We start from the raw sequence: 25,750 nt of genomic DNA, 5'->3' as shown, positions 1-25,750 counted from the left end.
CTAGGTTGGTATTATTATTTTGTTTAGTGATGTGATGTATACCTTGCCATACATGGTCGGAGTGTGAGTTATCAACATAATGTTCAATTTTCCACTTGTAGGCTTCTTTGGCATCTCTAATGCCCTTCTTTATCTTCCACCTGGCAACTCTGTACTGCTGCATATCACAAGAGTGAAAAGTCTTATTGTGAGCCTGTTGCAAGTGTCGTAATCTCTTGTCATTCATGGCTTATTGTTGCAGAAACCACAGATTTGTTTTGTTATAGTGACATTGTCTAAGCAGCTTTTTGTGTAAAACAGTACATCAGAGGTTTATGTATCAATACTGTCATCTTCAAACACAGTCCAGTCAGTGGTACTGAAGTAGTCGTGGAGCTGCTCAGAAGCACCCTCTGGCCACACCTGTATGTCTCTTACAGTTGGTTTGACTGTGTTGATAAGAAATCTGCATACTGGAGCTAAAAACAGAGATGTGGTCAGACTGGCCCAGATATGGAAGAGGTAATGCTCAAAACCCATGCTTGAGGTTAATGTACACATGGTCAAGTGTGTTTTTCCCTCTCGTAGGACAGTGGGCATGTTGAGAATTTGGGGAACACAGCCTTTAATATTTACCCTTTTAAAATTACCTGCTATTACAAACACTTTGTCTAGGTGGGCATACGGTTGTTTGCTAATGGCAGTTTTCAGAAAGCCCAAGGCAGGTGTTGTTTCAGCATTCTAAGGTATGAATACAGCTGTGATTATAATAACTGTAAGTTCTCTTGGCAATTCTGAATGGGTGACATTTTATTGGCACATATTTCAAGTCCACAGAGCCAGTGTATCTAAACAGTTCTCCCTCCCTGCTCTTTCTGATGTCTCTAGTCTTGTTAACTTGGTGTGCTACACGGCCCACCAGCGTAATTACCTCATCCGGAACCATTGCATTGTGCCACGTCTCGGTAATGACAAAATTTCAGCAGTCCTGGATGTTCTCTGCATGGAGAAGGTAAGGTCCAGCTCCTTTATTATATTCAGGAGCAATCTTGTATTGGAGACAAAGAGACTTGGCAGCGGAGGTCTATGCTGGATGCTTGACTAGTCTAGGATGTATAAAGGCAGTCATGCTTTTCCTTCCTCATTCTACACCGCCTCCGTCTAGCTGAAATTGTAATCAACGGAGACCCCGATTATTTGACTAGCTCTGCCAGGATGTTGTTATCCAGGTGATCATTGTCAAAAACACAGCTACTGTGCATAGAGCAGATGTGTATCAATTCATGTCGGCTGTATTTGATGATCACCTGTGCAGCGGTAGTATATATAAACCAATAAACTAACAAAAAGCTAATTAAGGATCATCGTTTTGAGGAGTGCACACACCTCTGCCATCTTCACTTGCATAAGTGATGCAATGGTCTTTTAGGCATTCCTGATGGCCAGTGGAATATCTGCCAACTATGACTGCCAATTATTGTGGCCAATTAATGTGAGGTAGCAGTGCTAACTACTGTGCCACCATGGCTTCCTGAGATTAAATTCTTCTTCTTCTTCTTTCAGCTGATCTCGTTAGGGGTTGCCACAGCAGATCATCTTCTTCCATATCTTTCTGTCCCCTGAATCTTGTTCTGTTACACCCATCATGTGCATGTCCTCTCTCACCACATCCATAAACCTCCTCTTTGGCCTTCATCTTTTCCTCTTACCTGACAGCTCTATCCTTAACATCCTTTTCCCAATATACTCAGCATCTCTCCTCTGCACCAAACCAATGCAATCTCACCTTTCTGACTTTGTCTCCTAACCGTCCAACTTGAGCTGACCCTCTAATGTCCTCATTTCTAATCCTATCCATCCTCATCACACCCAGTTCAAATCTTAGCATCTTTAACTCTGCTGCCTCCAGCTCTGTCTCCTGCTTTCTGGTCAGTGCCACCATCTCCAACCTATATAACATAGCTGGTCTCACTGCTGTCCTGTAGACCTTCCCTTTCACTCTTGCTGATACCCGTCTGTCACAAATTACTCCTGACAATCTTCTCCACCCATTCCACCCTGCCTGCAATCTCTTTTTCACCTCTCTTCCACACTCCCCATTACTCTGTACTGTTGATCCCAAGTATTTAAACTCATCCACCTTAGCCAACTCTACTCCCTGCATCATCACCATTCCACTGACCTCCCTCTCATTTACACACATGTATTCTGTGTTGTTCCTATTGACCTTCATTCTAGAGCATATCTCCGCCTCTCCAGGGTCTCCTCAACCTGCTCCCTCCTATCGCTACAGATCACAGTGTCATCAGCAAACATCATAGTCCACGGGGACCATTGCACCATTGCAAATAAGAAAGGGCTCAGAGCCAATCCCTGATGTAATCCCATCTCCAGCTTGAATGCATCCATCACTCCTACTGCATACCTCACCATTGTCACACTTCCCTCGTACATATCCTGTACAACTCTTACATACTTCTCTGCCACTCCCGACGTCCTCATATTAATTTAATTAATCCTGAGATTAAATTAATAGAATTAAATATCAGAACAGTAAAAATTCTTGCCTCCCATAGATTCAATAGCAAGTACTCACCTCTCTCAAATCAAAATGTACTATTAGTTTGCTTTTTTATCCTAATGCTTTTCCTCATTCATTGCCACTGCTACCAAAATACACAAAATGCATGTGGATTCTTCTCCCCTTTTTGTTTGCATCAACTGCACAGCTCCATGGGTAATACTATTAAAAGGGTAGGCTCAGTATTACACACAGGTCACAGGCAGATCCATACAAAAAAATACCTTTAAGACACGAATACACTAATATATTTACAATTTACTTCTGCATGTGTGTTGTGTGTTTAAATATATTTGAAAGTTTTCTTCTAATTTTTAGTTTTATAATAGGATCAATGTTATATACACGGTGGTTGCTACAGTTCAGTGATACCCCACTGGCATCACAAACCATCATGGGGTGCTAGAAAAATTTTTACTTAAGCTGGCTTCACAGGAAATTATTTATTCTCTCAGGTCCTGTCCACTAATGCTACTGAATTTTTTGCTTTGTTAAACTTGTTTACTGCATCATCATTTTTCTAATAACTTTAGAAACTGGCAGACTAGTGCAGAAGAGTATACACAATGGAAAACAGATAATGTTAACAATTATAATAAAATGAAAATATCAGGCATTTTGTTTCAGTGTTATTAATATGCTTTTGTTTCAGAAAGAGAAGGCAGTGTTCAGTTATCAGTTATCCTTAAAATAAATTATCCTTAATAATTAATACATTAAAAAATTTACAGGAATAGGAATAGTTTGAATCCAAACTGGGCAGTCATGAAAAAGCCTTTTTGCATTGACTTCAAACCATTTGTGAGTTATTTTTCTGCTTTTTGACCATATGTGGTATGTAACCTGTGAATTACCTGTCTCCTGCTTTGATCTGGATCTATATATACTGTAACTACACCTATTGTAAATGTAAAGTATTGAAAAGCTTTTCTTCATTCCATGTCCATTCTCACTAATGTTTTTACATTAAACTAATTAATTGAAAAAGAATTTGACATATACATGGAAAATTAAAAAGCATAGACCCACGAAAAAACAATTAATAATACCTTGTTGAAATTACCAACTGCAGTATTAGGGAAGGGGATTAACACTAGAATCCCTGAAACACAAATATATTTGTAATGCCGGGCCTCCTTAATTTTACTCGCACTTCTTCATCACTGCATTAATTGTGCACCGAAAGTGCCTTTGTTTTGCAAATGTGTCAGTTGGCCACAGGTATGTAGCCCACTCACCCATCCCCCTTAGCTAGGAAGCTGAAATCAGAAACAAAATTCTCACAGCTGGAGTCTGTTTATCTGAGAGTGAGGTGTCTGGAATTGTATAGGAAAATAATATATTGTTATTTGAAATACATACATTTCATGTGTGTTCTGTGTCTACAACGATCTGTATAAATGTAGGATGACAGGAAATGCAAGGCAAGAAATGCTGAACATATAACTAAAACAGAAATAACGACAAAATGTTGACACAAAGTGTACAATGTGTGAAGACTGAAGTCCAAATACCAAATAAACACTTTCACAAAAGGTATAACAAAACAATGTGCTTGTAATTCAAGAATAAAACCGAAGAAAAAGTAATTCTTCAATGTACATGTTGCTGTCAATGTGTGAAAACTGAAGCCCAAAAATTAAGCCATACAAAGTAAAGACATTTGCATGAATATGTGTGTGTTTGTGTCTGTCACAGTGGAAACAGCAGTCTTGCAAATATCTGCTTTGCTGGTGGAGGGATAAGAACTGCTGCTTCGTAATCAAGATGTTGCCGGTTTGATCCCAGGTCCTTCCTGGTTTGAGTTGTGGGCTGCTATTATAATTACTATCATATAATAAAAACATACATTTGATTTGTGTCTCTAACAAATCAATGAAGCAAGTGTGCTTTTATTCAGTAATACAAACTGAATAAAACCAGAATAAAAAAATAGCACATAAAAGCACACTTGTTTCATTATACCACGTCTTTATTTGAAAACTAACAGTGTCAGATCTGGGGGAGCCTTAACGTGACTGAGAGAATAAAACTGAATAAAAAAAAAGCACTAACTTTTACAAATACCATAATTTTACACAGGCTGTTAAGACTCGAACTTACAGTATGTGCTATTTTTCTTTTATTCAGTTTTTATTCATTTAATTTATTCATAGAAACAATAATAGAAAAATATGTAGAAATTCTTTTTTTTTTGCATTTGCAATAATAGAAAAATATGTACAAATTTTGTGTTTTCTGTTATATGCCATTGTAAAAAAATGTAAAATACATATTTTTCTATTATTGTTTCTATTGTCTGCTGTATGATTACACTGTCTTTGTATAGAGTATATATTTTTAATGTATTTTTTCTTTGTTTTTAAATATTAGTAGTAGTAGTATTTAAATATATTTACTTTGTATTTTTTGTATGGTCCATTGGCATGTGTAGAGCATCAATTGTTTTTGTAAATTTTGTTGTATTACACATGGGATATAAAATGTGGGTTTAAAACCAGTTTGTGTGAAATTTCTATTTTCCCATATGTTTATTGCATTGTGTTTACTACTAAGTTTACTAAGTTTTTGTTTTATGCACAACACATCATTCTATATTAATTGCTTTTACTTTATTTAAAATATATAGTGGAATTATATACTTTGACAATTTTTACTCTTTTCTTTTATATGCATTTAGAATACATATAGATACTTGTTTCTGGTTCTGCTTACTGTATCTTTTTGTAATTTTCCCAAGCAATATATTCTTGCATATTTTTGCGGTAGTGGTTGTTCTGTTTTGAATGAAGAGACACTTTTACCTGATTCATATTGAATTAAGAAATCCTCATAAAAGCCATGCACAAACTACATGCTTGTCAATTCTTACTAAATACCTTCACCATAATAGAAACTTGAATCTAAAAAATAATACTGATGGTGATAAAAAATACTGCCGATGGGCTTTGTAATTGGATAATAACAATAATCTGAAATAAACATTTTGAAATTTTCATTTGGGACTGATTTGACATTGTGAAAGTTTCTGTATTATTAATATGATTAGTATAAAATCATTGAAATGAGAATGACTAGCACAGAGTTATAAATAATAATAATAAAGGTTACTGGAAAATTGGATTTTACTGCTTTCAGACTAATTTATTATACAACTTTATTTCTTCCTAATACTGCCGTCATGTGTGCACATGCTGTATAAGATGCTTTCATTAGATCTGGTCTTTGTCTAACATGTAATCATTACATGTCCATTTCTTTTTATTAGAAAAGTAGAGAAACATTCTTATTTATATGTAATGTAACTGTATTTTACTGCGCTGCTAACTTACAAAATAAATATACCAAACATGGTGACACAGTAGCTCAGTGGTTGTTGCTGCTTCATACATATAGCACCCTTGTTTAAAATCCTACACCTAGTTGTTGTCTGTAAGGAGTTTGCATGTTTTGCTTGTGTCTGTGTGGGTTTTCCTCTCACATTCCCCAAAAACACATATAATTGATTAGGTTAATGGCAATTATATATTGGACCTGAGGGTCTGTTTATTGTTTTGCAGCTAGTGTTGCCACAGTAGGCTCTGTCTCCAACAACTGCATTAAGTGAAACTGATTCATGCATGCATAATGTTAATGTATCTAGAAATTAAGGTTCAGAAATTGCACGTCTCTTACTTTAAATTTACTGGATAGCTAAAACCAAATTTCTTTAGATTTAGAATTGACATTTGAAAATCACTGAATGTTTAGTAGGATTCAAATTACTTTCATCAAAATGTCAATATTTGGTAAACTGATAATAATAAATGTTAACATCCTGGCAATTAAAAGATTGTTTTTAATTTTTCAAAAAATGTAATATTTTCCAAAGGAAGTAGGAGACATTGAGCAATTATTTTAAAATAAATAGATTCTTACTTGTACAAGCATGCTGTCAATAATTTATGCATTAAAAATAATATAGAATATATTATGGTTTCCATTAAATTGGATATCAGGATCTTTACTTTGTTGATGCACAGTCATGAATTTTTGAGGGAGATGTACTGCACTCTGGAAGTATTTTAATTAACTTAAAAGTAATTTTAATCTTACAAACTGGAGATCTTAATTTAATTTGTATGTGTCCTACATTAGATGGTCTCACTCTGTTTGCTGCAAGTATGTGCAGCTGCAAACAGGACAATGTAGTTACAGCTCAACAGAGAGAAACTAATATTCTCCATTCCTAAAATGAGTAAAACATCTTCTTTAGTGAACTGAGTCAGTTAAGGCAAAGGAATTTCACTTGTGAGCAAATCAGACTACAGAAGATATTTTCTGAATTTGTGGAGATTTGGTTCCGCTGAAATTTCTTATTTCCTGATTCTGCATTTTATTACTTATTTTATTACAATACTGTGTAGTGGGCACGTCTAGTTGAATTGCCCAGTATGAACATCGTATTCCTTGTCTATATAGTCAAATTCTTTTTTCATGGGAATTAATAATGTTAATGGCCAAAGTAAAAGAGAAATTATCATAAATTATATAATAGTCTCCATACATCTACTGTTTTTTTCAAATTGGACTTGAAAGAACTTTGCAAGAAAAAAAGACTGGTTTTATTTGCTTTTAAGTTGATTAGATGAAAATAGCTTAAAGTACAGTAAATAAGTTATTTTTCGTGACCATTTGTAAAAGCAGTTAATTATAAAAAGTTATTTGATATATATCAGTTATTATTATGTTTCTTATAATATCACACTATCACCAGAGCCATACCTGTGATGTTTAGGGTTTACAGTCATTACATTTTAACTTTGTATGGAACAAGTACTATGCATAGCTCAATATCTTTGCAGAGACAGGCCTACTTATTGAACCTACTTGAAAATATGTCACATACAAATTCGCGTAAGTCCCTTTTTCTGCTCGCTGCAGACCCTCACCTACTGAACGGCAGCTTATCCCGGTCGCCTTTGTGTCTGAGAAATGGTTTGAAATCTCCTGCTGACTGGCCGAAGTCCCTTTGCCTCCTGCTGGTGGGGCAGACTCCATAGGTTTGTTTTCTGGTATGTACAGCTCCTTCATCTCTTTTTATCTAACATCTTCCTTCTTATTATTCTTATTTTAAACAATCTTTTTCCAAGTCTTCACTTTCTATTATCTAATCTGATGTTGTTTCCTGCATTACTTCACTGATACCTATCATTTTGCCAGCATGCTGTATCTATCTATCTATCTATCTATCTATCTATCTATCTATCTATCTATCTATCTATCTATCTATCTATCTATCTATCTATCTATCTATCTATCTATCTATCTATCAGTCTGTCTGTCTGTCCGTCTGTCTGTTTTTGGTACATTCTGCTGATATCATGAAATCAAAAAGTTCTGAGTACTAAACATGTGTTATGTAAAACATGCCTTATTTACAATCAAACAATTATCTAGCTAATTTTAACCAGATGAAATGTGTGGTTTATAATTTTATATTTTTCTACTAATGAGGCACAAAAGGTAGAAAATATTGTATATGTATATATATATATATATATATATATATATATATATATATATATATATATATATATATATATATAATATGTTAAATACCATAAAATTTGTACTCGCACCAGTACCATAGATAGTTCTCTTATTAGGCCCTTAGCAAACAGCTAAACCAGTGCTCAACATCGGTCCACACTAAAAGCCATAGTGGGTAAAAATAAACAAAAATCCACTTACTCTCCATTCAGATTAAGCCATTTCCACCATAATGTCTCTTATCCTCTCACAATTCCAAAAATCAGTTTCTTTTTCTACCCACTCCAGAGTCAATATTAAAAATGGCTTATGCTGTTCTGTACTGTTTATGGTAGTTTCATTTATAACTGCAACATATGCAACAATCCCTATTTTCAATTACTCAGAAATTGCTTAAGTGGTCTTTTTTGGTTAATCTAATAATTTAGTCAATTAATTAATTTATGGGGAAAAAAGTAAAAAGAAAAGCTGAAGCAAATGTGAATAGTGCTTTGGGAGGGTTGTCTTTCATATTAGCATGAACAAATAATCTTGATGGCTTAGCAAATAACTTGTAGAGAAAAGCCAAGCAAAATGACACCTTTTATTGGCTAACTAAAAAGATTACAATATGCCATATGTAATTACATCTTGTCTGAAGAAGGGGCCTGAGTTGCCTCGGAAGCTTGCATATTGTAATCTTTTTAGTTAGCCAATAAAAGGTGTCATTTTGCTTAGCTTTTCTCTACATTCATAATGGCTAACACGGTACAACACCCTAGTACTACAAATAACTTGTGAAAGGCACCAAATAACTACATTTACCATAGCAAATTCTTATCTCCATATACTCAGCTCTCATGTGAATCATGTCACATGTCAAAAATCATTGGCTACTCAAGGAAATCTGTTAACTGAACAACATTTTCAAATAAACTACTTACTAGTGAAGTTTAAGTGTCTTTACCCAGTTAATCAGTAGTAAAATAAACATAAAGATTCTTCAATTATATTTTTTAGAATGGCACATTTACAGATCTACGTATATTTAAGAGTGTTAGGTATTTTAAGTTTTGTTATGAAATACAAAAATAAGGGCCACCATGTCCAAATGATTTAAGAAGATAAATGATCTTTTAAGCATTGCATATAATGTAGTAATTTGTTTTCAGTTTTATTTTCTGTTCTTTCCGGATGAAATACATGGAACAATATATTGGGCAAAATGAATTGATAAAATAAATAAATAATTGTATTGTGAAATAGAACAATAAATCAAAACAGTGATATGTGAGCACATATAAATAATTGTGTCATGAAGTATATTTTTGGCTTATGTATTTAATTTTTTCACCTGTCAAAGTTGAGAGGGTGAGCTGTAGTGGGTACTGTATTTTCATTGGTAGAGTGCATGTAAATCTTCAGCCGTCAGGTGCTACATTTATAGGCAGACCCCACACATCAGATGTAGACTTAAAGAAGTTGATGAATTCAAGGCTTTGTGAATTAAAATACTGTAGCTTCTTTGTGCAATAATTCTGGGCAACTTGTTCTTGCACTTTCACCATGAAAGCACCACAGTCACAACTTTAAATGTGCTTTTTGATTGCCTTGGGAATCCCGTATGTGAAAAGTTGCAAATGTGAGTGTCCTTTCTACTTAAGATTCACCAATCGAAAAAGAGTACTCACTAGAGCTCACCCTCTCAACTTTGACAGGTGAAAAATGACACTTTTTATTTAAAGTCATATTTCATGTGCGTGTGGTGTCAGTGAAATAAATTAAAGAAGAAATAAATTAATAACTAAAGAAATAAACAACAAAAAATATATTTCATGACACATTGTTATTTATACTCACATTTCCATGTTTTTATTTTCATATTTCAAATTACATTTACTTATTTGAATTTTATTATTTTGTCTGAAATATTCCTCCATACATGTACTCTAGTACTTTTAGTGGCTCAGATATAAAAAGCAAAAGGAACCTTGTTCAAGTCATATTTCTGCTAACTGGAACTTTAATCTTTGTACGATTTTGTTAGCAAAAAGCTAGTGAGACTACACTTATTCTTCACGAAATATGAGATGTAAACATGGCAAGTGTACAGATATTTTGTGGGGTGCTGAATAACCCAGCACTCCAAAACACCTACCATCCACTATCTTTTATTTGTTTCTTTATGCATTGATTGATTTTTTTTTCACCCCAACAATTGAAGTTTCGCACTTTACCATACAACTTAAGTTTATGAATTGGAAACTGAAGTATCCAATTCTGAGAACAAAAAGAAAACATATCTTTTTCAAAGCAGGTTTGCATACAATATGTTTTACTTAACAAGAACAAGGCCCCATTTAGAACAGCATTAAGTTATTAAGTGAAGCACATAGGCTGAAATTCACAACAAGGGGCTCCTGGTTGCCACATTAAATATCATATTTCCATCCACCTATGAACTCATGCATTATTTCACTTTGTTTTTCAACCATACTATTGACATTTCAGATGATCAGTAAGAACTAAGCCATCCCAGGCTTAAGCCAAGAATCAGTAGTAGGCAGGAGAACAGGAGTATCACATGGCACATTCTTACCAGGCCAATTAGAGGAACCAAATAATCTAATATCCACATTTTAAAATGTAGTATAAAATGAGAAGAACATGCAAATCTCACACAGACAGTAAGTGGGCTAAGAGTTAATATTGAATCTGAACAAACAAAACTGTGCATCTGGGACTAATTAAATTAGTAAATAAAAGAGTGTGTGTAAATACATATGTATATATATTGAATTCACAAAGTATTCAGGCCCCTTCACTTTCTGCATACTTTATTGTGTTACATACATTTGTCATTTTTAACCATCAATCTACACTCTATATAACCCATAATGACAAAGTGTTTTCAGAAAAGTTTGCAAATTTATTTAAATTTAATTTATTAAATGTATTTAAAAATCAAAAACTGAAATATCTTGATTGTGATGAGATGCGCCCTGTTTGCTTTAATGATCCTTAAGATGTGTCTAGAACTTTGTTGCAGTCCACTCTTGGTAACATAAATTGATTGAGCATAGTTTAGAAAGGCACACACCTCTATATATACAGTAAGGTTACACTATTCACAATTCATATCACATGTCAAGGAACTCTCTATAGACATTGCGATAAAATTATGGCAAGGCATAGATCAGGTCAAGGGAATAAAACCATTTCTAAAGCTTTGAGTGTTCCCAGGAGGAAAGTGGCTTCAATAATTGTGAAATAAAAAAAGTCTGAAACCATCAGGGCCAAGAGTAACCAGGCAAGTAGGGAAGTGGTCAAGAATGCACTTGGCACTCTTACAGAGCTTCAAAGGTCATCTGCTGAGATGGCAGAACCTGTTCAAAGGACAACCATCTTAGCAGCACTCCATCAATCAGGCATTTATGGTACCATAGCTAGACTAAGGCCTTTAAAGAGTAAGAGGCATATCACAGCACTTAAAAGATTCTAAGAGCACGAGGAAAAACATTTTCTGGTCTGACAAGATAAAAATTTATTTCTTTGGCTAGAACTCCAAGCACTATATGTGCTAAAGACCAGGTACTTCTCATCACCTACCTAATTCCATCCCTGCGGTGAAGCTTAGTGGTGGAAGCATGATATAGGGTGGGTGTGGGGTGCTTCTCAGTGACAGGGATAGGGAAACTGGTCAGAATTGAGGGAAGGATGAATTCAGCCAAATCCAGAAAGGTCCCAGAAGAAGACCTGCTTCGGAGAAGTATACAGCCAAGACAAAGCTGGAGTGGCTTTGGGATAAAAATTTGACTGTCCTTGAACAGCCAAGTCAAAGCCAAGATTTAAACCTCATAGAATCTCTATGGAGAGACTTGAACACCGCAGTTTACAGAAGCTTCTCAACCAATCTAATGGAGCCTGAAAGGATGTTCCAGGAAGAATGGGATAAAAAGCTGGTAGAGATTTACACAAGAAAACTCAAAGCTGTAATTCCTATCAAAGGAGCTTCTACAAACTGCTGAATTAAAGGTCTAATTACTTCAATGAATGAGAGTGTTTTATTAAATTTGCAAACCCTTCTGAATACAGGTTTTCACTTTGTCATTATTAAGTGTGCAATAAATGAAGGGGTCTGAATACTTTCTGAATCCACTGTATACAGGTATATATATATATATATATATATATGTATATCTATGCAGTCATATGAAAAAGTTTGGGAACCCTTCTTAATTCTTTGGATTTTTGTTTATCATTGGCTGAGCTTTCAAAGTAGCAACAGTAGTATTTCAGCAGTGATATTAAGTTTATTGGATTAACAGAAAATATGCAATATGCATCATAACAAAATCAGACAAGTGCATAAATTTGGGCATCCCAACAAAGATATTACATCAATACTTAGTTGAGCCTCCTTTTGCAAATATAACAACCTCTAGACGCCTCCTATAGCCTTTGATGAGTGTCTGGATTCTGGATGGAGGTATTTTTGACCATTCTTCCATACAAAATCTCTCCAGTTCAGTTAAATTTGATGGCTGCCGAGCATGGACAGCCTGCTTCAAATCATCCCATAGATTTTCGAATGATATTCAAGTCTGGGGACTGTGGCGGCCATTCCAGAACATTGTACTTCTCCCTCTGCATGAATAATAATAATAATAATTCTTTGCATTTATATAGCGTTTTTCTCACTACTCAGAGTGCTCAGCAATTGCAGGTTAAGGGCTTTGCTCAAGGGCCCAACAGAGCAGAGTCCTATTGGCATTTATGGGATTCAGACCAGCAATCTTCTGATTGCCAGTGCAGATGCCTTTGTAGATTTCGAACTGTGTTTTGGGTCATTGTCTTGTTGGAATAGCCAACCCCTGTGTAAGTAACTTCAACTTTGTGACTGATGCTTGAACATTATCTTGAAGAATTTGTTGATATTGGGTTGAATTCATCCGACCCTCGACTTTAACAAGGCCCCCAGTCCCTGAACTAGCCACACAGCCGAACTAGCCACACAGCCCCACAGCACGATGGAACCTCCACCAAATTTGACAGTAGGTAGCAGGTGTTTTTCTTAGAATGCGGTGTTCTTCTTCTGCCATGCAAAGCACTTTTTTTTTTTGACCAAATAACTCAATTTTTGTCTCATCAGTCCAAGGCACTTTGTTCCAAAATGAATCTGGCTTATCTAAATGAGCATTTGCATACAACAAGTGACTCTGTTTGTGGAGTGAGTGCAGAAAGGGCTTCTTTGTCATCACCCTGCCATACAGATGTTCTTTGTACAAATTGCGCTGAATTGTAGAACAATGTACAGATACACCATCGCGGGAAGATGTTCTTGCAGGTCTTTGGAGGTGATCTGTGGGTTGTCTGTAACCATTCTCACAATCCTGCGCATATGCCACTCCTGTATTTTTCTTGGCCTGTCAGACCTGGGTTTAACAGCAACTGTGCCTGAGGCCTTCCATGTTCTGATTACATTCCTTACAGTTGAAACTGACAGTCTAAACGTCTGAGATAGCTTTTTGTAGCTTTCCCCTAAACCATGATACTGAACAATCTTTGTTTTCAGATCTTTTGGGAGTTGCTTTGAGGATCCCATGCTGTCACTCTTCAGAGGAGAGTCAAAGGGGAGTACAACTTGCAATTGACCACCTTAAATACATTTTCTCATGATTGGACACACCTGTCTATGAAGTTTAAGGCTTAACGAGCTAATCCAATCAATTTGGTGTTGCAAGTAATCAGTATTGAGCAGTTACATGCATTCAAATCAGCAACATTACAAGAGGACCCAAATTTTTGCACAGCCAGGTTTTCACATTTGATTTAATTTCATACAACTAAATGCTGCTTCACTAAAAATCTTTGTTCGGAAAACACCCCAGAACTCAGATGTTCCTAGGATGAATGAAAGACATACCACTGTTATCTTTTTTGTTGAAAGTAGAGTAAATTATTATGCAGGCCGAGAGGGGTTCCCAAACATTTTCATATGACTGTGTGTGTGTGTGTATATATATATATATATATATATATATATATATATATATATATATATATATATATATATATATATATATATATATATATATATATATATATATATATATATATACACAAGGGACGTTCAAAAAGTTTCCACATTTTTTAACTCTATTTATTAAGAATTTCAAAAACAAATTACATCACTTTTCTATTTAGTCACCGTCATTTGTCATGCAATTTTCCCAGCGTCATACCAACTTTTTAATGCCCAATTACTACTCCTTCCGCCTTCACCGTTTACAACGAAAATATAAAAGTGCAGAAACTTTTTGAAAGTACCTTGTATATATAGTGGATATCTATGTGAGATTGTGGTTAAAATTCATATTTTTACGTTATAATGTTAAGAGTTAAAAATCACTTTAAAATAAGATCTGTCTTTGTCAGACTTGAAATCTGAATGGGTGGCCAATGGATGTTATGGAGTGGAAAAACCACATCATAGCTAAACCTAGGCACATTGATCTATTTCCCCAGAAAATTCATTTTCTCAGAGCTGCATTTCCACATTGTATTTTCAAAAACTGATACATGGTTATACCCTTAGATTGCTGGGACGGTATTCAGTCACAGTTTATTGACAAGATTTAACTGACAGATGTCAGTTATTTATTTAAAAATTTTATCAATAATACTGATGAAAGTTAAACAACATTTTGTGGCATGACATCTGAGTGTCATTCAAAAGCCATTTTCTTCACTCGAGTCTTCCCACTTCACATTTATTTGTTCTGGTTAAGTCCGGTGAACATTTTAGGTAACCTTCCTAATGTAAAGTAATATTCTTATTTCATAATGTACCTTGAGTCTTTGTTTTTAAATCACTTTATACTTGTAAATACTTACTTAACTTTTCTTTTTTTCTGTTTATTTCCCAGGATCCCTTTGGTGAATCTATAAAAAATCACATGGAAGAAAACAACATATTTCTTTATTTTATACAACTGTGAAACTAGAAACTGTTTAAATGGACAGATTTATTTTTTTAAAAAAAGACAAAAGGAAAAAATGATACTTATTCTTATTTTAAATAAGCAAAATGTGGCATATGCTGATTGGAAATGTGTATGTGTGTGTATGTGTGTCTGCATTTGTATGTATGTATATATCAAAGATGCAAAAGTAGTAGAGGAGACTATTTAAATATAAGGGCCTCTCTCTTGAAGAATATAAGATATCTGAAGAACCCAGAGGAGATAAAACTGGATTGTGATTTTGAAAATTATTTTATGATATGCCAATAAAGCCATTTTGTGCCACTAATTGAACTTAAAGGACATATCTAGGATTTCAAAGACGACTGAAGCCAAGGGACTGAGGTATATTTTATTTTCAGTTAACAAATATTCTATTTGTTTTAGTTAATAAATAATTAATGGTGGATTATTTTAATGAAAATATATGTTTGTTATTATTGGACTGTGTCCAAATTTCTCCAAAAATATTGTCAGTAAGCACTTTATTGAAGGAAAGGCATGAGTAGACTCAAATACAAATTCAAACATGATTTTCCACCTTACAAGGATGTGTATTTATAGTATTAGTTTTTATGGTTTTGATATATTTGTCATAAAATGAAAGTAGTACCTTATTACCCTTCAAAAATGATTATTCACTTATTCATAACAGTACACATACACACACCCATAAAAGGATTATAAAGAGGGTAACACCAACATGTTGGCAATGGTCACCCTATTCATTAACTTGACACAATTATAAAACCTTTTAGGCTTCACTCTGTCTCTTTTGATTGGAATTTTACATCTATAATCAAACTCCAAATAATCTATATGATGAGTTTTATTAATGGCATAGGAAAAAGACATTGCATTGAATTCAGGGAGGCACCTATATACTGTTGCATCCTGAAATGCCCAACCACATTTTTTTTACACCAGCAGTATTATCTACAACCTGGGGAGTATGTTATTGAATATACTGTATATCCATCCATCCATTTTCCAACCCGCTGAATCCGAACACAGGGTCACAGGGGTCTGCTGGAGCCAATCCCAGCCAACACAGGGCACAAGGCAGGAACCAATCCCGGGCAGGGTGCCAACCCACCGCAGGACACACACAAACACACCCACACACCAAGCACACACTAGGGCCAATTTAGAATCACCAATCCACCTAACCAGCATGTCTTTGGACTGTGGGAGGAAACCGGAGCGCCCGGAGGAAACCCACGCAGACACAGGGAGAACATGCAAACTCCACGCAGGGAGGACCCGGGAAGCGAACCCGGGTCTCCTAACTGCGAGGCAGCAGTGCTACCACTGCGCCACCGTGCCACCCCTATACTGTATATGTTCTGAACAAATCAGTGATCAACTTATCTGGAGAAGCTAAGCAGTGCAGCACACACACCACCCCTAGCAACCACAGGGGTTCAGCCTGCACAGCTTCTGCTAAAATAGCTTTGCAGTTCTCATCTCCATGCATCCCAGCATGACCCTCCATACAAGGCAATCTATGATTGTTCACTAAAGGCAAGGTGATCAAGAGTAGTAGAAAAGTGTATATTATAAGAATAACTGGAAAATAAATACAGCAGAAGTAAAAACTTTACAAGCTTAAAACATTATGTTTTTCTGTTTAGTGTTATAAATATAAATATATAAGTACAGTACAGTACAGTATTCTGCTGCCTCACATTCATTAGGTCCTGGTTAACCTTCAATTATCGTGAATTCTGTGTATATTTAGAACGTTGTGTAGATTTTCATTAGGAGATGTATCTTTTTCCCACAGTCCTAAAACTTGCTGTGGTGACTCCAACCTGGATCAATGTGAATGAATATGAATATGTCCTGTTTGTGCCACACAATTTACTGTGGTATGCTAATTTTGGTTGAATATATAAAAAAACAAATGTATATTAGGATTGATTTTTTTGCAAGGGTTCTTGAAAAATGTTATATTTTCTTTCATTTTTTTATGTTCTGGACATTTCAAATTCAGTACTTTTCAATATAATCCCCCTTTATATTATACTTATTCCTGTGGTTTAGCATCTTCTTATTCTTATTTTCAAAAAACAATTATGTAGCACTTCTTTTATCTCATCATCTTCTATAAATCAGCAACATCCCAGTGTATACCTGAAGTGTCTAAACAGATTAAATTAGAAGGTGCCAATTCAAGATTTCATTATTTAAAGATGTTCTTGGATACAATGCCATGTAGGAACATGCAATGTCAGGCAACAAAAAATGCTATCTGAAAGTTTTTCACTTTGTTTGAATAGCTGCCACCCTTTAGCACCATCTGTGTATATAAATTGCATAGTATTTATTTCTCTGTTCTTCTTGGGTTCTTCGATATTAGACACATCAACATCTTCACTATTCAGTAGTAATTTATGCACTGTCACCACTGGCAACAGCAGCAGTGTAATAAACTACAAGCGTAAGAATTACAGTATTTTCTTTATCATACAAAAATGGCCTAGAAACCAAAAGTGTAGAAAAAGATGATAAACAGACAAGCATTTTGACCTTTGCAAGGTCAGGATAATCATATATAATTTTTATAGCTGGACAAATTAATTATTTCCACCATTCCATGTACACATATCTATTATAATTTCATATTATTTTAGATTCCCAGAATGCCTGAATGTACCAAAAAAAGTAATTCATTAGTTCACCTACCCCATTTTTTAACCAGCTTTTTCAGTTCATGGTCGTGGAAAACAATTGCTGATCCTAATAGGACTTTGTATAAGGTGGAAACCAATTCTGTGATATTCTACCAAAACTGGTCTGTAGTAAATATATTGCTTCAATTTAAAGAAATTTTTTGTTTTATGTTCTATGTTAAAAATGTATCAAAGAATGAATATTAGGCTCACCACTGTACTGTATGCCCCTTGTTTAAACTGGGACCTATGACCTTTATATTTTTTAATATTTATATGTTTGAATACATTTGAGTTTGCCCAACATTAATTTTATTTTAACCGTTTTTGTTTACTGTATCCGTTTTTGCCCAGTTTTAATTAGGAAATACAAAAATTGTTTAATGTATGAGATTTTGTTTTTGCAGAAGTCACCCTGCTTTAAAATGGGATCAGATTGATTTGTTATCATTCTGTCTTGTAAGCTTTCATACCAAGACAATGTTTTCCCAAGCTTTGTGGTGTCACGGTCCAGTTTTTACATGCCATTGCGTTTGAGACCCATTTGCTGGGTCCCCCCACATGAATTTAAAGTAATCGTCTGTGTGGAATTAGGGATGGTCATCCAGCAATGTTTTCATCTGGGGTGAACCATAGCCCACCTGCAAAGACGCCATGACCCACAGGTTGAGAATCACTGATCTAAGGCAATGGTTGTTGCAGAAATCAGTTAAAGTTTGCGGGAGAGCAGGTATATTACTGATGGAAAAGGGTTTTGTCTGATTTTCCTTTAAGGGATTTATTTTTGACCCTTACTAATAGCTAGTTGGTTTCCTGTACTTGAAATTTCCTTTAAAATGAACAAATCAATATTCTACCAAGCTTAAATTATAAAATAACTATGTAGCATGATTTGGGCTTCAAAAATTTGGTGGAATAATAAAAACATAGAAATATTTAAAAAGGTAAATACGAGATTATGGTGTGTATATATATATACAGTATATATATATATATATATATATATATATATATATATATATATATATATATATATATATATATATATATATACATACATAAAAGCTCTGATATCTGTTTGTATTTATGTCACTTTAAATGTTTTGAATTAACTTAAAGTCCTCACAGGTAAGTAATAGTTATTACTTTTAATTAAGTGAATGGAAAACAAGAGATCATGAAATACAAAATGAGTGTAATGATTACCGATGTTGATAAGAATAAAAGGCCCTTATGAATCATAAATATAAACTTGGATTATCAAACTTTAGAGTAAGTGTGCATAGTTCCCAGGCTGCCGTTACAAACAAAAAAATGTTTCTGCTTAGTTTAGTAGTTGAAAATAACACAAATTAAGCTACTGATCCTACTCTTATTTTCGCAAAATAGATGGCTAAAATTTGTCTTTTTCACTGATAGGTTAAACATATTTTTGGTATCGCAACTGGAAAGATTTAAGGTAGAAGCTAAAAATAATTTGACTTCAATGTTAAGCTCAATAAAATGTTATGTCTCACCTGTATTTTGGGTTTAATTTCATCATTGTATCACTAATTTGCACTAACTACCATGGCAGTTCAGTTAACTGTTATGTTAATGTTTCACTTTCAAAAATAAGTGTTGCAGAACTTGCTAAGAAGGGTCTTCTGCCAGAGTCACTGAGCCTGAAGCTGTAGCATCATATCACAAAAATAAGCGATCACTACCCCAGCTGTGAGGAAAAAAAAAGAAAATATTGACTTACTATATATTTTAATTCAGGTTTGTAGTGAAATGCATTTTACTGCAGGAGATTTAGTATTCAGTTAAATGTAATAACCCATTGATCAAGTCGATCTTCTGCTAAAGCCAAATTGATTTGTTTGATCGACTGCTAAAGCCATATTGATTTGTTTCACCTCTTTTTTTCTTTTTAAAAGAAACTTGTACTTGATCATTAAAAGATGCCCCTGTTAACAGTCTAGTTATTGGTTCCTTAGTTATTCCATCTTATTATTAACTAGTTAAGAAAAACAGAACAATTCACCTACAGCTTAAAGTTGAAAGAAGCATTCAGCGATTCTAAATTTTAGTACACAATTAAAGTAAAAAAGTATGTATCATGAACTGCATTTAATTTATATTACTGTTCTAGATCAGACTAAGTGTGATTAATTAAAGCCACATAGTCAGTAACAAAACAATTCTGAGAGCTCAAAAGGTGTTAATACATTTTACTGGCACATTTTTTACAAAACATACATGCTATGCGTCGCCTAATTCTTTTTTACAAAACATACATGCTACAAAGTGATAGGTTTATGTATTTGTTTACTCTAATATACCCCAATGTTAAATTAAAGTGAAAATTCTTGAAAGTGGAGAAGATTGAACAAAATATAACTTATAAACTTATAACTTATAATAAGCACCAACACCTGTTAGATCAGTCTTTCAAGACCTTCCAGTTCTGTGTACCTTTGATCTTTTTGGTCTGATTGTGTGAAAAATATCTAATCTGCCAGAGTTCTAATCTGTTTTCTTCACAATTTTGAAAACAATGCCTTATTAAATTGTTTTGCTTTGGATAGTTTTCTAGTGTGCTTTGTTGAGTGCTTTGTAGTGAAACCTACTGTGAAAGGTGCTGTATGAAATAAGATTTGAATGAATGCATTTTAACAGTGTGCTTTCACTGTGGAACTTTGCATAAAAGAAAAAACACTCGAATTTCAATTAGGGTCTCATATTTTCTTTAAAAATCCTTTTAAAGAAAGTCCATGAATTGTGTTAATATGTATGTGTAGAGATGCATGCTTGAAGACTGATTCCAGCTTTGTGCCCACTTCTGCTGTGGTTCAAACCTGTAGTGTATTAGGCAAGCAAAAATACATTAATTGACAGTTGATGAGGAACTAAAATTATATGATGACCTGCAAAATATTTATATTCAAGCTAAAATAGGATGAAATCTGTAAGACATCTCTTTCTGAGTACTGATGCTAATTTAGATTGACTGTACATAAAACTGTGGTATGTCTAGATGAATCAATGTGACAAGCTACAAATTGCTACTTTGCTATAGATGTACATGCAAAAGTCACTCCAGAAACTAAAAAAATCATTTTTATATATCTTGCAAGATGCTGTCAAGCCTTTTGCAGCCATGCATTTGTTTATTTGATAGTGGCCTCCTGTTATAAGCAAGTTAATATTTCTTTAAGCAATTTTTTTGGGAGTAAGTGTTCATTGGATGTCACATGAAAGAAAAAAAAACTCATTCGTTTCTGAAAGGGTCTCTAGTTTTCTCAATTAGGTGTGTACCAGTGACCTTCTGAATCTCCACATATAGTGACCAACTATATATAATATACTTTTATATACAATACATATAAAAGAAACAATCATGCATTTGTCAGCATGAATGGCTTTTGGGTAGTAGATCCAAAATTGCACATAGCAGAAAAACCTGCAAGGAAAGATCAGGAAATTGCAGAAAACATTTTTGCTTATGTTAACAAGTCAAGTATCCCATTTTAAGCAGTAGGTACATAAGTGTAATTACGTGAAACATAAGCAAGTATGTTTATATGGTTATTTTTATATTGTCATGCTTGGGTCACAGATTTGCACAGAAACACAGGAGGTTGTAGAGAGACAGGAACTTTATTCAAACACTGCAAACAGTCTATTTTTCAAAAGTTTAAACTGTGCTCCATGACAAGAAAGAGATGATAGTTCCGTCTCACAATTAAAAGAATGCAAACATATCTTCCTCTTCAAAGGAGTGCGTGTCAGGAGCAGATAATGTCAGAGAGAGAAAGAAAAGCAAACAAATCAATAGGGCTGTTTGGGCTTTTAGGCATGCGAAGCACCGCCAGACAACGCAACTGCTAGGAAGGGAGCAATGTAAAGGTAGCCTTTCAGCATTTTTTTAGAGGAGTGTTCGTATCGTCTAGTGGTGCGAACAAGGCCCCCCCCCCCCCCACACCCCCTCTGTCAGGAGCACAGAATGTCAGAGAGAGTGAGAGAGAGAGACAGAGAAAAACAAACAATTAAAAATCAATACGTGCCGTTGGAGCTTTTAAGTATACGAAGCACAATGTAGGAAGCATATCGCTTGACAAAACAGCCACATTTAAGCCCAGCAAGGAAGAGAGCAATGTGAAGGTAATCTTTCAGTGTTTTTTGAGGAGCGGCCGTATCTTCTAGGGGTGCGAACAGCCCCCTTGCTCACAATATATTTGAGGAGTTTTATTTAATAGGTAATACGCGCTCTGGTTGGGTAGCTTCTCAGCCATCTGCCAATAGCGTCCCTTGTATGAAATCAACTGGGCAAACCAACTGAGGAAGCATATACCAGAAATTAAAAGACCAATTGTCCGCAGAAATCCGCGAACCACCAAAAAATCCGCAGTATATATTTAAATATGCTTACATATAAAATCCGCGATAGAGTGAAGCCGCGAAAGTCGAAGCGCGATATAGCGAGGGATTACTATATACAATATTACAAAAGCACAAGTACCATTTCCATGTAGACCTATTAATCAAAAGCTGTTTCAAACATACAAATATCTAATTAATACTTAGTTTTCTCTGTTTATTAAAGCAGTTAAAATTAGATTAAACAGAAAATAAGTTGAAAATTATGTGTTTTCTATTTAATGCATTTAAGATATAAACACAAATTAAATGGCCTGTGGCTTCAAATGCAAGAGACTGCTGTGATGCTGACATCCTACTAGAATCTCAACATTGGTGTTCATTTGCTGTTGCTCTAACAGTTTCATGTATTTAAAACATGTTTTTGTCATCTTTTTATTTATCTTTTTTTCAGTTTGGCTTCTATGACCTTGGCAACTGTCACAGAAATTATTAGCTTTTTGTTGTGCTTATTTTCTGGAACAGTTACCTGGCAGTTTATTTAGAAATATCATGACTGTGTGATTGTAAGGATTTAGCACTACTTGGTTTTCTAATTTAAATCTGAGGTGTATTTATCCCACATATGGTGAGTGCAAAGTATCCAATGATCTGTGTCATTAATCAGCGCTGACAGACACAAAGCTAATCACTTTGTTGCCAGAAGGCACAGTAGGGTTTCTGCATCATTGCCTGATTCCAGAGTAGATTCCAGACCATTTAATTTTATAAATTCTTGCATGCGAGTGTTTAGTACTATTTTGCTGGTAAATGTTACATTACAATTATGCCAAGAAGGGCTAGTAACGAATACTGCTTTTTATTTGCATGGTCCAACAATTTTCCAAAATGTCCAAAAAATGTGACAGAAATTACACAAGATAAACTAATTAAAATGATTGATTTTCTGTGAAGAAGATCAACACAAAACATTCTAAATCCACTAATGTGTTTAATATATTTACTCAAATGAATAAAATCATTTCCACAGAAGGAGGTAATCATTAACTTACAGATTGTACAATAATAGTTACTACTTAACAAAATCATAGTCCTACTGCTAATTAAAACAGTGCATTTTTATCAATTAGTGGTTGAACACTATCTAATCATGAATATGGAGCCCACTGGAATGTAGAATATACTATATATAACTAAAAAAACCTACTTTTTTGAAAAGATCTTAAAAATTAATAATTCTGTATGGGCAGAATAGTGGTGAAATTGTTTATATTGCTGCTTCACAGCTACAGGTTATGTTTCTTGCTTAGTCTCAGTCAGTGCTTTCTATACATAAGCCCTCTGTCTGTGAAGGTGTTCTCTGGATACTCTTATTTCCAAATCCAAAACATATGTATTTAAGACTGACAAACAATCCTAAATTGACAATGCTTGAGTGAGTGTGGGTTTAATATGTGACTGTGACCTACAATGAAATGGCATTACATCCTAGAATTCTTTCTGTCTTGTGCCTATTACTGCCAGGATACGCTCTAAACATTTTTTTTATTGGAGTAAACAGGCTGAGAAAATGGAAGGAAAGATAATGCTGAAAAGAATGAGGGAAGCAAGGAAGCATCATAGACCATTGCTCAAAGCAAAGCTGGTGTCCTATCTGTGAAATTTTCATTTTCTACCAATGCTTTCAAGGGTCTCCTTCCAAAGTCCAAAGCAGCTTGACAAAGATGGTCAGGTTGATTTGCATTGAAAATTGCTAAGATCTTTGAATACCTGATGAGAGACCAATATCCTGTCCTTTTCAGGACAGAATTTATTTTCTTGTTCCCTTTGCCACACAGTAGGAATCTGGGACAAAAATTCTTTTGACTAGTATGTAAGAGCAATGTTGAGCATATAAATAACTAGATAAAATAAATACAATGAACTTTCAGTTTAACATAAAAAAGTTGTTCTGCAAAAACTTAGCATGATTATAATGACACATACCATATAAAGTGTTACAAATTTCTTATGATTTATCAGGTATAGTCAACTACACTGACAATATATGGCAATATTCAGAAATTTAAGAATATATTGTTCCTTAACAGCTTATAGTAAAACACTGAAACTATACTCAGTAATGATCATCAGAAGCAAATGAAAATATCTGAAAGAGACCGTAGAGGTAGACACATTGGTAAAAATCTGAATGAGTTATCCTTTTTTTATAGATTTTAATGATGTCTCATTTGGCTGACATGTAATTACTGTTTGTAAGTAATTGGTGGCACAGATGCTGGCTTTCTATGAAAATTACAATAGAAGAATGATTCCAGTTATAAACTAATGTAGCAGAACAATAGTATACTTCTAAGAAGCACTGAAAACAAAAATCTGTTTTCCTAAGTTTTTCTTAAATCAGAGAAAGAAAATTTAATTAAACAGTACCTACATAAAATGGTTTTGAGAAAAATCTTAATTCATGGAAGAGTAAGAAGGAACTTTGGATGAAAGTAAAACTTTATGTTAATGAAATGACTGTGTATTGCATGATGTTAAAATCCTGGGATAAACTCATGTAGTCAGCTGAAAAAGCTACAAAAAGCTAAAAGAAAGGACCCAAAAATTGTGACACAGCAATACTAATTACAGCAAAACCCTGCCATCCACAGAAGTGTCTACAATGATAAGAGCATAACTTTTGATTTAAATTACAAAAATATGTAACTTTGGGGAAAATATTAGGAGAGAGCACTTTGGAAGAAATTTTTCTTGTGATTTTTTTTCAGTCAAGTTTCTGAATCATCTTGATTCTACAGAAGACACACTTTGTAGCCAAAAACACCCAGACTTTGACTGGAAAGGGAAGTAGTCAATTTGAAAATTGGAAGAACATACATTCAAACAACAGACCTGACCCTGAAGCCCATATTAATATTAAAAAAGTGTAGTAGTTCAATTATATACTACTGAATGTTTACTTTTTAAAGAATTTAAAATTATGAAAAAAATCATTATAAACAAATCCTACATAACAGTGAAGCCATACTAGATTTCTACTGTATATAATAAACTATTTTTTTATTATTAATATAATTTTATTATATTCTAATATGAACAAATAACTGTAGCCTATTTTATGTTAACAGTGGCAAGAAATAAAAGCCATTCATAATGTGCACCATTCAAATTAAAAATATGAATTTTATGCTAAATATTTATGACTTTGCACAATTCTCCCTGTATTCAATGTTGACTTTAATAATCCACCACCTCTAAGAGTACTTTAGACTGGCTTTGACTTTTGTTAACTGAAATATTAAGCAGTGCCTTTGCTATTGTAGTTCTCTGAATACAATATGGTGTATATGAGGTTGAATTTGGTTGAAGAATAAATATAAATAATAAAACATACATACATAAATCAATTTTTGGGGCAATCAGCATTTCAGGATGGCTGAAGAAGTTATGTGTTTTTCACAAAAAAAATGTCATTTTGTTTTTCATTAAAGTTTGAATCACATCTATTGTTTAGTTAAGGCTATTTGAATGTATTCTAGGTGTGTCTGAAAGTAAAAAGGGAGAAGACAATGAGTGCTGAAACTTGTGTTACACCTACTTTCTAACTTCATTAT

General features: G+C 34.2%; 2 protein-coding genes across 2 annotated transcripts in view; both read left to right on the top strand.

The window, feature by feature from the left end:
• Positions 1-17,683, top strand: part of ajap1 (adherens junctions associated protein 1) — a 275,515-nt gene extending 257,832 nt beyond the window's left edge. The window contains exons 5-6 of the mRNA XM_028807328.2: positions 7,484-7,614; positions 15,001-17,683. Coding sequence (XP_028663161.1) covers positions 7,484-7,556 — 73 coding nt within the window. The 3' untranslated portion in view covers positions 7,557-7,614; positions 15,001-17,683. The remainder of the gene's footprint in view (positions 1-7,483; positions 7,615-15,000) is intronic.
• The window catches only part of LOC114655979 (F-box only protein 6-like), a 1,212,211-nt gene that overhangs the window by 461,241 nt on the left and 725,220 nt on the right, over positions 1-25,750 (top strand). The window lies entirely within an intron of this gene.

Source organism: Erpetoichthys calabaricus, chromosome 8 (genome assembly GCF_900747795.2).
Source record: "Erpetoichthys calabaricus chromosome 8, fErpCal1.3, whole genome shotgun sequence".
Classification (NCBI taxonomy): domain Eukaryota; kingdom Metazoa; phylum Chordata; class Cladistia; order Polypteriformes; family Polypteridae; genus Erpetoichthys; species Erpetoichthys calabaricus.
The sequence above is the reverse complement of the archived record's forward strand: the minus strand, read 5'-3'. Positions and strand labels throughout refer to the sequence as shown.